The sequence below is a fragment of the Cupressus sempervirens genome, chromosome 1, assembly GCF_028749045.1.
Source record: "Cupressus sempervirens isolate cs-2001-9-10 chromosome 1, ASM2874904v1, whole genome shotgun sequence".
In the NCBI taxonomy this organism is placed as follows: Eukaryota; Viridiplantae; Streptophyta; class Pinopsida; order Cupressales; family Cupressaceae; genus Cupressus; species Cupressus sempervirens.
Genome location: NC_143118.1, coordinates 671753619 through 671766290, shown reverse-complemented (window position 1 = coordinate 671766290; position 12672 = coordinate 671753619). Strand labels below are relative to the sequence as shown.

General features: G+C 31.7%; 1 protein-coding gene across 1 annotated transcript; it reads left to right on the top strand.

The window, feature by feature from the left end:
* The first annotated feature begins 1838 nt into the window (after positions 1-1838).
* Positions 1839-2990, top strand: LOC149579663 (putative 2' cyclic ADP-D-ribose synthase BdTIR). The gene is made up of 4 exons (XM_089802379.1): positions 1839-2359; positions 2449-2519; positions 2751-2844; positions 2978-2990. The coding sequence occupies exons 1-4, from the start codon at positions 1839-1841 to the stop codon at positions 2988-2990; spliced, it is 699 nt and encodes a 232-aa protein (XP_089658505.1).
* Positions 2991-12672: the final 9682 nt, after the last annotated feature.

Below are 12672 nucleotides of genomic sequence, written 5' to 3'. Positions count from 1 at the left end.
ATTATATTTTCCTTATTGGAGGTAATCCTCCATTTCCCTATCTTGAGGATCATACAGTAAAATGCTCCCTCCCTACCAAATGATCAAGGTCTTTTATTTAGACTCTATGAATTTTAAAAGAGTTTGACCCTTCAATCCTCCCCTTTTGCCTTTAGTTGCCCCCTTTCCTTGTCCCTAAGCTCAATAAGAAAATCATCAAGAACATTTCCTCCTTAGTGAGACACTTTTATACTCTTGCCACTCCCAAGAATTTCTTTGATTATGTGGTTAGGACTCTACTATCATGTACCCTAATTATGATAATGTAGATAAATAAAATATTTATAATAATTATTTTAACGTATATATAAGTATTATTATATATACTAAATTGTTGTTGGACTAAATCAGTATATATAAATATTATTATAATTTATCATGAATAAGTATAATTATACTAATATATTTGATTATATAATATATTAATAATAAATAACTAATAATATATTTTTGATATAGTAATAATATGCTACTATGAAATGATAAATAATAATAAAAGATTATCATTATTAGATATTAATAATAATACAATAATATAATAAATTATTCGATTGAAGAATACATCTTTTCTCATTATAAATCATATAGGGGAGAAATATGAAGAATAATACTAGACTAGGAGAAAAGGCTAGAAATAATAAATTTAGTGCTAAGATGAAAAATTAATTTAGGAAGGTGCAGACACTACAAGAGAACTAGAGGAGAAGCCCCTAGTTATGCATACAAATTTCATTTGTGGATTAGGCATAACTCAAATTGTCATAGTTGAGTTCAAACTCCAACTAGAGTATCTCATGCAGTTGCTAGACAAGTGAGATACATTGAAAAAAAAAATAGTATCTTTGTTCACAAGTGAGATACATTGAAAAAAAAATAGTATCTTTGTTCACAACTTGATTCGATGAAGTCAAGTTAAATGATGTATCTAGTAGATGGAAGTGAGAAATCATACCCATGCAAGCGATAATTGAGGATGGGATGCAAGAGCATCGTGCTACAAAGTCAAAAGAAATTGGACGTTCATTTTTAACTCTAAGTCATGGCCTCTAAAAGTCAAAGCATGTTGCTGACAAAACAACGCCAAAATTGGAAACATGGCATATAAACCCAATACACTAACATAGAAAAATGTTCTTACAGCTCAAAATTAAGCATAGTTGGGTTGTTGAGGAAAAGCCCAAGAAAATAAGTATTAAGCAAGCTAAAATTATATGGGGCTCGGCGTAGCATATTGTTTACGAATAGAACGCGCTTTCTTGCTAGTGGTCGATGCATAGAGATAGTCATGAAACACTCGACCATTCTATGGGCATGCATCTAGCTCGACGGTTCAGAGGGTGGGAAACGGCTATGCAGCCGCCAAAGAAACCTTGTACCATAATTATTAATTCATTCTAGAAGAGAACTGCTTTTTATTTTTTATTGAATTTTACCATATGATTAATTCAATCTAGAAGATACTGCAATTCAATCTAGAAGATACTGCTTTTATTTCTTATTGAATTAATATGAATAATTATGATAACAGGTCAATTTAGTCGGCTGTATAGCCGGCTCCCACTGGGGGAAACTCCAATTGGCGCACTTCCATTTATCATCTAATTGGATTAGAAATGACGTACCCACATTTGTTAAGGAAACACGGCGCATTTTTTTAACTCGACTGTCTAAAGCTAACGATTATGCAATTATTATCAAGTTCTGTTCGTACGGCGTGTGGTCCAAAAATCGCTAAAGTAGCATTCTATTTATAGGGGGTCCAGTAAACATAACTACGTTTCTTAAGTAGCATTTCTGCAATGGGCAATAGCATTTCTTCTCATTCTTCCCCCCCGCTATCTGATCACAATCCCTCCTTCCATCATCTTCTTCCAACTCCACCATATCAGGTTTTCATCAATCACCGGGGAAAAGATACCAAGCAAACTATTGCAAGCTTAGTCTTTCACAGTCTTGAGAATAGAGGATTCAAAGTGTTTCTAGATAAAATGTCTATACGAGTGGGGGAATACATTCCACAATCTCTAATTTGTGCAATACGAAGTGCATTAGTTCATGTTGTGATCTTATCTCCCAACTATGCTCAGTCTGAGTGGTGTTTGGACGAGCTACTTTTGATCGTTCAAACTGGGGCTCCAATTGTCCCCGTCTTTTGGCAGATTCGACCCTCTGACGTCCGAATGAAGAACAAAGATGGAGTTTATGCAAAAGCTTTCCGAAATCATAACCAGTCTGGAAAATTCGATAGTAGAACGCTTGAGAAGTGGAAGAATGCTCTGCGCTGGGTTTCACTTGTACAAGGCTTTGTTATTAGTGCAGGGTAAGATGCAATTTAAGTTTTGCTTTAAAAAAAATAAAAATTGAGCTGGAGATAGATCCTTATAACGATTTATTATTTTACTGTTTCAGTGAGAGAGAGGAGATGGTGGAGAAAATCACGACGTCTGTGGCTCAATATATTAAGTTAATAAAATGCCAACGCAAATAATTTGCACTGGCAGCTTAAAATTACAAGGGTTTTAGACTTGATAGCTTCTAAGAGAAGTTGTCTAGTGCTTAAAAATCACACATATTAAGTGTTGATTCATAGGTAAAAAGATTTGACTATTTAGAGTTTGTCGATACTCCCTTGGCTTTATATATAATGTTTTACAGTGATAATATTGGCAAGTTTTTTTGGTTGGCCTTGGCAATTTCTCCTCTGTGGCTAGACAAGAAGGATGCGGAGACTGCGACTACTCCAGATCCTGCAGACGTTGCTGACGGCTGGACTGTTCCCAGTCCGCCTCATAATCCCACTGATGCGTGGGGATTTCCTGATAAAAATGATCCTCCTCCCTCTGCTGGTACTGCCTTGGCAGCTTGAGGTTGTTTAAAATGTTCTTTTTTTTGATGAATAGTTTATAGTTTCTGGCTGCGGCCATGTTGTTTATTCTAGCTTTGGCGTTTGAACTCATTCGCAGGGTGATCCTGTATCCCCCGGCCCCTTTTTTGTGAATTGTAATCTTAGTAAATTTTATTAATTGAAAAGGACTATTCATCAAAAATAATATTGTCGACAGAGTCTAGATTTTGGGGCTATTGCTTTTAATGTCATATGAAAATTTTACTATAATTTTGCTCTGTTTTCTTTTTTACGTGTCTTTAGTTTGATGTTATAACAAAATACATTTTCATATCACAAAATACATTTTTCTCAGAATGAATAATGAACTTTATAATGCACATTATTATTTATCAAGGAGTTCTTCAACGAAAACATGTTAGTATATAGAAGTCATCATTTCTACATAAATTGCAAGTCGTTTGTATCTTAGTACGCACCTTCATTCTTGTGTTTGAAGAATGATGGATAAGATTTTCTAATTCATATCATTCTCCTTACCAATTATATTGAACTAATTGAAGTATAGTCTTTCATTCTCCTTACCAATTATACTTAATTAATTGAAGTACAATATCCAGAGACTATTTAAATTCAATTTTTTTTTTTTTTGAATATTTATAGAAGTTTCTAATGTGATTTTGACACTATTTAAAAAAAAAAAAACTCTATTAAAAGTATATAATAATATATATATTTAGAATGAATTTGAAGGATGTATGGGAATGAGTATAATGAGATCTATAAAGAAATGCATCTTCCTATTCATTTCAAAATAAATAAAGTAAAATAATTGATCATCTCCTATTTTAATAATAACATATTTCTATGATTTTGTAAATCAATTTTTGGATTAGATTGTGTGACGATTTTTACCATCAACATTTCGAATCACACTACGTGATCCATCATCAGGATGAGAGAGCAAGAGATGTCAAAACAAAATAAGTCATCTCTTTTTCTTTGACATCTCTTGCTCTCTCATCCTGATGATGGATCACGTAGTGTGATTCGAAACGTTGATGGTAAAAATTGTCACACAATCTAATCCAGAAACTGATTTACAAAACTATGATGGATTGTGGAAATTTGATCACATTAATATTTCTATGAATTATAATGATTTGAAATATAAGACTATATGTTTTAATTATTTTAAGAATGCTCATTCAAATACTATATTTTTAATTATATTAACACAATAGGATGTTCACAACTGGACTAAAGATCTTAAGTACCTGGTTGAGGGAGAACATCAAATAGACCCAATCCTTCTGGATCTTTGCTTTCCCTTTTGTTTATGATTTTGTGCAGAATAATTACTAGCTTTTGGTTTGATATGCTCACTATTGTCTTGCCTATAAATTTGGGACACAAATTTGAAATAGCAAGGTATAAACTAGATTTATTTTATTGTTGAAAATCTAAAGTTCAGTTATTTCCTATGTTTGAGCTAACAAGTTAGGCTTTGCTACTCATATTACTTTACAATGTTTTTTTATCAAGTTTTGTTTTATGGTGGGTCTTTAATCGTTTGGGTTAGAGATGGTCTTTTCTGATGCTTGGCTATAATGGTTATGATTTTTTCATACAATATTTTGATCAAAATAAAACAAAAATAATATTATAGTTATGTGAAATAATAAAAATAATATATTACATATAGTTTATAGTTACTAACTTTTCTTTATTTTATTGATTATAAATTAATATAAGTAATATTATGGATGAATTTGTCCAAGTAATTTTCTTAAATTTTTTAAGTAATAATTGAAATTTGAGAAGCAGAAATAGACAAATATTTTAAAAGTTAACCTAAACTAGTGCTTGCACCATTGAAGGGTGCAAAGGTTAAGTTGATAGTCTTGCATACTTTTGATAATATTTAGTCCCTACCTTAGGAAGGAAACTACAACATTCAATACACTTCAACTTTTTAATTTGTTTGTCCAATCAGGACAATCTATTATTCAAGTACATTTTGAGATATAAAGTTTTCATATTTATTGTATTTAAAATAATTCAACACAATATATTTACTTGCAATTTGATTGGTTGTTTTGTGCTATAGTAGGGACTGAAACTATTTCATTTTTTTGTCTAATCACTAGTTTATTATTCAATTACTTTTTGCAGCTATAAAGTTTTAATATATATTATATTTGAAATAATTCATAAAAATATTAACAATTTGATTGGTTGTTTTGTGCTATAGTAGGGCTTTTTATTTTTGTACACAAATTTCAACAAATTATCTTAGAGATTTTATAAATTTTACTCATATATTCAATTTTCTTCTGTAGCTATAAAGTTTTAATATATATTTATTGAAATTTGACTGGTTGTTTTGTGCTAGAGTGGGACTTAACATTTTTTGTACACAAAATGCTACAAATTTTGATAGACTTTGTACATTTAACTCATTTTTTTTCTTCTATTGGTAGGAACTAGATGCTATGCATCCTTGTTTGGATAGTTATAATGATGTTATTTGTTATAATAAAGTTTTTTAGTTCCACTAAAATATTTGATAGAACAATTCCATAACTATTATATTTTATTTATGAATTAGTTTGCATTTTGAGGTATCTCTCAAAACTTAAAGTGGGTCAAGTATGGATGTCATCTAGATATTTGTGATCTTCAAAGTTGCATGGTTACCCATTATGTTTCTCAAAATGATCTATAACACACACACACACACACACACACACACACACACACACACACACACACACACACACACACACACACACACACACACACACACACACACACATTAATACAAGTTAAAGGTAATGAGAGGGATAGGATTAAACATGGATAGGTTTATTTGCTAACTATCACTCTTTGTATGAAATAGATACCCCAGATATGTGAGAGACACTTCAAAATTGGATCTCTCTATATTTATCCAAATAAAACCATGTATATGTCTATTTCCTTAATGAATATAATTAACCTAAAACAAAAACGAAATTAAAGCATTTTTTTTCCAAGAAGAAATTAGTGGGATGAATTCTTTTCATTCAAAATAGAATGAATATTTTACTAATTTTATAGATATTCATTCAAGAATGTGAAAACAAAGCCATAATATTTACATTAATCCATAAATTATTTATTAGTCTAGTAATGAATTTTCTAGAAATTCTTCCATATTTAATTCTATTGTGATCCATGTATTCTAAATTTATATGTGATTTAAGTGTTATGCATTATGTTCATTCATTTAAATGTTAGTTTTCTATGTTTGAGTCATTCTATACTCTAACCATATATAAGAATTGTGATTGAAGAACTGATATTTGATTTCTTTTATCAATTGGTATGGAAAAGCATACAAAGTGTTAACTTATAAGATTATTATTGAAATTTAATTTTACAACTATTGAAATAATTGTTCTGAATATTATAAATTTAGCCTACTACAAGCAGCAGAACAGTTAAACATACAAGTAAAGCACTCTTCAATTATTTCAACAACTAAAATATAACTTATTTTTACTCTTCATTTTATTCTTATCAAACTATTGACGATATATTAATATATAGGAAGATACTATTTATCAAAATGACATTACTAATATATAATATATTAGAAAGTATAAATAGGTATATTTGAAGTATTAAGAGCATAATTCCAAATTATTTATTTGTTATATGCCAAACTACTAAAATTTTATATTTTACCCAAAAAATATATATATTTTAAGAAAAAAAAATACAATTCTAAGAAAAATAGTTCTAATATACATTTCAAGCCCAATAACAAATATGCAACACCAATATAAGGGTCCGTTTGGTTCATGGAATTCAACCGCAATTGACTTTTGGAAAAACTTGATTTGAAAAAATGACATTACTAATATATAATATATCAGAAAGTATAAATAGATATATTTGAAGTATTAAGAGCAGATTTCCAAATTATTTATTTGTTATATGCCAAACTACTAAAATTTTAGATTTTACCCAAAATATATATATATATATTAAGAAAAAAAATACAATTCTAAGAAAAATAATTCTAATATACATTTCAAGCCCAATAAAAAATACACAGCACCAATATAAGGGTCCATTTGGTTCATGAAATTCAACCGCAATTGACTTTTGGAAAAACCTAATTTGAAAAATGGAGGCATTTGTGTTAAAATTAAAAAATAGAACTACAATTTTTGAATTCTAATTTTACATCAAAACCAAATTTCTACACTTTCTCAAAATACATATAATTAATCAAAACCTAATTACACATTTTTTAGGAGTGTAAAACGTTAATGTTTGAAAGGCAATTTGGACCATTTCACCATTGGGTGAATGAACTGAGGATCAAAACCATGTTTGAAATGTCATGCATGGATGAAAAGTTTGAAATTTAAAACATTATTTTGACTGCTCGAACTAGAATGATGCTCAGTGACTCCCATTTTGTGCATTAGGATTGCTTGAGTTGATTCCCTGCAAATGGAGGATTGTTTGAGTTTATATTCGTAGGCATGAGACTTGATTTTGTTGATTCTCTAGAAGCTAACTGAATAATTTGTGAGGTAGCTAATACATTCTTCCATATCCTACAAAAATGTGAAGAAAGGTAATATTTCTTAATCCACTCTCATACATGTCTGTTCATCGTGATACACTTGAGGTCTGGTTCTTTTGTTGCACATTTGAAAGTCACTCGGTCTCCAAATTATACTGTTTGGGAATGTGAAATCATAGATTACATTCTCCTCTATTTTCTGATTGTATTACATATTATGTTATGATTTTGAGTTAAGATGTATGGTTTCTATGTCTTATTCAACTTCCATGTCAATCATACATACCTATTAAAATTCTAAAACTCATTTTGGGGATTTGTATATTCTTGAATATTATAATTCAAGATTTGAAGAAATCTTGATTTCTACAATTCCACGAACCAAACAAACCCTAAGAAAAAATTACATAAATAGTACTCCCGTTTATTTCATTTTTTTTTTAAAACTACTATATATATTTGAAATTATAATTCATTTCAACTTACTTCAAAATTATTATATATTTCAAAACTACATTTCAAAATACTATAATATATTTCCAATTATTTAGCATTGTCATTCATTTCATGCTTATTTCAAAACTACTATAATTACTATATATATTTCTAATGTATTTCAAAAATATTTCAAAAACTCAAACTTATTATATAATTGTTTATGACAAAATTGTCATGTATAATATAAATGGGCTCTCGGCATTGCCTATGTTTTCTAGCGTAAGATAGAGTTGACGAATTCGAACATTTCCACGCATGTTTTTACTAGTGTATGATAACCTCACCATAAAATCTTAAATTTGACTATACGACATCTGACACCGCCAGAGTGACATAATATTCTAGTGGCAAGTCTCAGAGCAATAATTTACACAATGTTGAAATTTCTGGGCAAAGAGCTTAACAATGTTGTCATAACGTTAACTCAAAGTGATAACAATATGAAAACAACAATAGCGTAGTAATGGTGATTTTCATGATTGTGATAATTGTAAATTAACTAAGAATGCAAAAAGAAAATATAGAATCACAAGACGCATAAACACAGTAGTTTATTGTGGTTCACCAAAAATCATGGCTACATCCACACTGAGACTAGAGGAATTATATTAATGAGAAAAAGAATAAGTTTACAATACATGACATCAGCATTTATAGATCACAAATGATCAGCTGAAGAGACAAAATAAAAAAGAAAGGAAAACACATGTGTCTATTGGTCTTCAATATTCAACAATCTTCCACCTAAAGACAACATATACACTAGCTGATTATCCATTCCCCTACTTTACATGCTAACCTACTTCTTTTTAACAAGGCCAAGAAAAGTCCTTACACATTCAAACTTCTCTTGGCAACAACCTTCATCAACATGTCTGATCATGCTTGTCAATATGTTTGGAGCGTTGTTGAGAGGAATGACTATGAGCCATAAAAATTGCACTCTGACTATCTAAAAATTAAACATAATCATCTTGTTGCCAATGTAGATTGTTGAATAAGCGTTGCAAATAAATCATCTCTCTAGCCCCTTCGGAAAGAGCCAAGTATTCGACTTTAGAAGAAGAAAGTACAACACAATGTTGTAGTCTTCAGGCCCAACTAATGGCAGCCCCAAAAAAATATGAAAGCATAACCAGTAGTAGACCTACATTTTTCTCAATCTCTAGCAAGATTTGAATCACTGAATCCTTGCAGCTGAGCATGATTTCTACCAAAACATAATGCATAATCAAAAGTACCTTTGAGATACTGCAATATCAACTTCACTACTTCCCAATGAGGCTTCCGGGGATTGCTCATGAATCTACTAACTACTCCCACCACATGAGAAATTTTGGGACATATAGAAACCATAGTGTACATTATGCTACCAACCATTGATTTATAAGGAATGTTATGCATAAAATCCTTCTCTTCTTGTGTTTTGGGACACAAATCAAAACTTAGGTGGAAGTGAGGAGCAAGAGAAATAGGAGCATGTTTGACTTCAGCCATACCAAACTGCTCTACAACTTTGTCAATCTATGATTTTTGTGACAAAGTCAACACCTTTTTTTATTTATCTCTAGTGATAGTTATCCCAAGAATCTTTTTGGCCGCCCCTAAATATTTCATGGCAAATTGAGAAGGTGACTCTTTCTTTCGCTTGTTTATTATTTGGGGAGAAGTACTGGCAACTAACATGTCATCAACATAAAGTAGAAGAATAAGAAACTCACCACTAGGAAGTCTTTTATAGTAGATGCACAAATTTGATTCACATCAGGTGAAGTTGTGTTTAGCCATGAACTGATCAAACTTAATGCACCATTGTCTTGGAAAATGCTTGAGCCCATACAAACTTCACTTCAGCCAGCAATAAAGATGTTCTTTCCCCTTTTGAGCAAAAACTTCAGGTTGCTCCATGTACAATTCCTAATTGATGCCGTCATGATCTCAAGCTATTCAAGCTCAAGATCCCAAATGGCTACCAATCCCAAAACTGCTCCAATTGTAGTCATTTGTACAATAGGTGAGAAAATATTTTCAAAATCCAAGCCCTTTTTCTAAGCATACCCTTTGACAACTAGTCAAGCATGGTACCTCTTTTGTTTGCCATCTTCTTCTTTCTCCTTATATACTCAATGGTTTTTAAGAGCTTTCCGGTTGGGTGGAAGCATAACTAAGTCCCATGTTTTATTGGTTTTAAGATAATTCATCTCTTCTTCCATTGCAATCATCCACTAATTTTTATCAGTACTTCTACAAGTATCTCTGAAATTAGCTAGCTCAACTTGATCAAAGATTAAAATATCAGGCTCTACCTCTTTTGAATAAAGAAGCTCATAATCTAAATACTTTATAGGCATCTTCCTCTACCTAGTAAATCACCTTAAGTTTAGAAAATTTTCTTCTTGTTCCCCAGTTGTGTTAATACCATTCTTATTAAAAGTGTCATCAAGATGTATTTCATTAGACCCTGATTAAGTCTTGTTATACAACTCATGAGAACTTCCCTATGAAAAAATGCATCTATTTTTTCTGTGAATTAACTGTCTTTACATTCTGGTTTGTTCAGTTGGTATTTGACCCAATAGTATGGTATCTGTCTATCACAAGTTGTTGATTCCTTAATTTTCCTATGGAGTGATTGGAATCGAAATTTTTGATAACAGGGAGGCTAGATATGTCAACACCACTGCTTGGCCTAAAGGGTGTGAGGCTACCCTATTTTCCATGGGTTTGATCTTGAAAGTGCATTGAAAAATTCCGTATACCATGCTCTTGAGTGGCCCCCATACCTTTCTCGGTATCTAACATGGAATCATGATGGAAAGAGGGTGTTATGCTAGTGTTGTTTTTCTATCCAAATTGCTGAACTTGGCCATTGTGAGCAAAAAAATTTGGAGAAGAAGCCCACATTCTTTGCTCAGTATGTTGCTTGCCATAATCTACAGTGTCTAATCTATCAGCACCTTCTTCTTCATAAAAATCTTATTCCATCTATCGTGTGGATGAAGGAGCCCAAAATTCCCAAACACCCTACTCATCACAGTGACCTACATCAAGCTTGTGGAATCCAATATGCTTTGTCACTATTTGGTAAAGGCCAAAACCTGAAACTAGTGAAGCTAAAGGCTCTAATTGCAAATTGTTTTCACTGCGGGTAGAAGTAGAGGAAGCATTTCTAAGCTTGTGACTTGTCTCTAGCGTAGCATGTTGATGTTCTCCCTCATTATGAGCAGTAGAAGAATTGCCAAATAAATATCCTATTCTTTCACCATTGTGACTACTATCCAATGTTCCACATCGCTTGCAAATTGATTGATTTGAACTATTCTCAATTCTTTGACCATATCCCTATGGATTGTCTAGTTCATGGAATTGCTCTTCCTCAAAAGTATGCTCTATCTATTGTGGCAATGGCAGAGTATGAGAAGAAAGCTCTGAATAATTGTTGATACCAGGAAATGGAGCTAAAATAGAGGTAGGAGTGGAAATGATAGGTTGAGACTATGATTGTGAGTTTAATGAAGAATTATTCTCATTAAGTAAAGGCATAGGAATGAAATCTTCAATAACTATTTCATGTGGTGCTGATTGAAGAGCCAGAAACTTGGTCTCATTAAAGACCACATCTCTACTCCATACAATTTTTTTTGTGATAGGATCCCACAGTCAAAATCCATACTGATCTTCTCCATAACCCATGAAGATACACTGCTGAGATTTTGAGTCTAGTTTGCTCCTTTTTTCTTTAGGAACATGAACAAATTCTTGACACCCGTACACACAAAGATGTGAGTAGGAAATCCTTCTACTAAGCCATTCCTCCTCTAGAATTCTAAAGTCTAAACAAGATGAAGGACTTTGATTAATCAAGTACACTATTGTATTACAGGCCTCTGCCTAAAATTCTTTGCCTAAACTGGTATTAGATTGTATGATCAAACTTTCTCAAGTATAGTTTGATTTAGTCTTTCCACTACCTCATTTTCTTGACGAGTGAATGGCACAACTTTCACTTGTCGAATACCATGATCTACACAAAATTTATCAAACTCTAATGAACAAAATTCACCTCCATTATCTAATTTTAAAGATTTGATTTTATGCCCAATTTTATTTTCAACAAGAGCTTTACAAATTTTAAATTTTGAGAAAACTTCAGACTTTCTATACATCATATAAACCCAAACCTTTCTAGTACAATCATCAAGAAAGGGAACAAATAAATTTGTGCCTCCATGAGAGGTTACCTATGTCAGACCGAAGACATCCAAGTGCACTAACTCCAATGGTGTTTTCTTCTTGTCATGACCATGCTTCAAAAGACTGACACATTTTTGTTTCCCATGAAGACAATGCTCACATAATTCTAAATCTACTGATTGGAGACCCAAAAGTTGCTCTTGATTACTTATAGCCTCTAACCCCTTCTTACTCATGTGGCCTAATATTTGATGCCAAAGTGCAGCATCGCTATCTACAATGGTCATCATAGCTCCCACCTCATCATTAGTTTCTACAACATATAGATTGACAACTTTATCCCCTTTGGTAATAATCATGGAAGCCTTGGTAATTTTTCATGTGTCCATGAGGAGTGTAAGAAAACCTTGAGCATATAACTGACTGATAGAAATCAAATTTCTTTTTAATTTGGGAACATGCTTAACATCTTGAAGCAATAATTGAGCGTCTCCCTCTATTCATAAAAAAA

Bases quoted from the DNA above. Each gene is read 5' to 3' on its own strand.
- LOC149579663 (XM_089802379.1), top strand. From the start codon at position 1,839: ATGGGCAATAGCATTTCTTCTCATTCTTCCCCCCCGCTATCTGATCAC. The intron at 2,360-2,448 runs GTAAGATGCAAT...TTACTGTTTCAG, and splicing joins GGCTTTGTTATTAGTGCAGG to TGAGAGAGAGGAGATGGTGG. The intron at 2,520-2,750 runs GCAAATAATTTG...CTCTGTGGCTAG, and splicing joins TAAGTTAATAAAATGCCAAC to ACAAGAAGGATGCGGAGACT.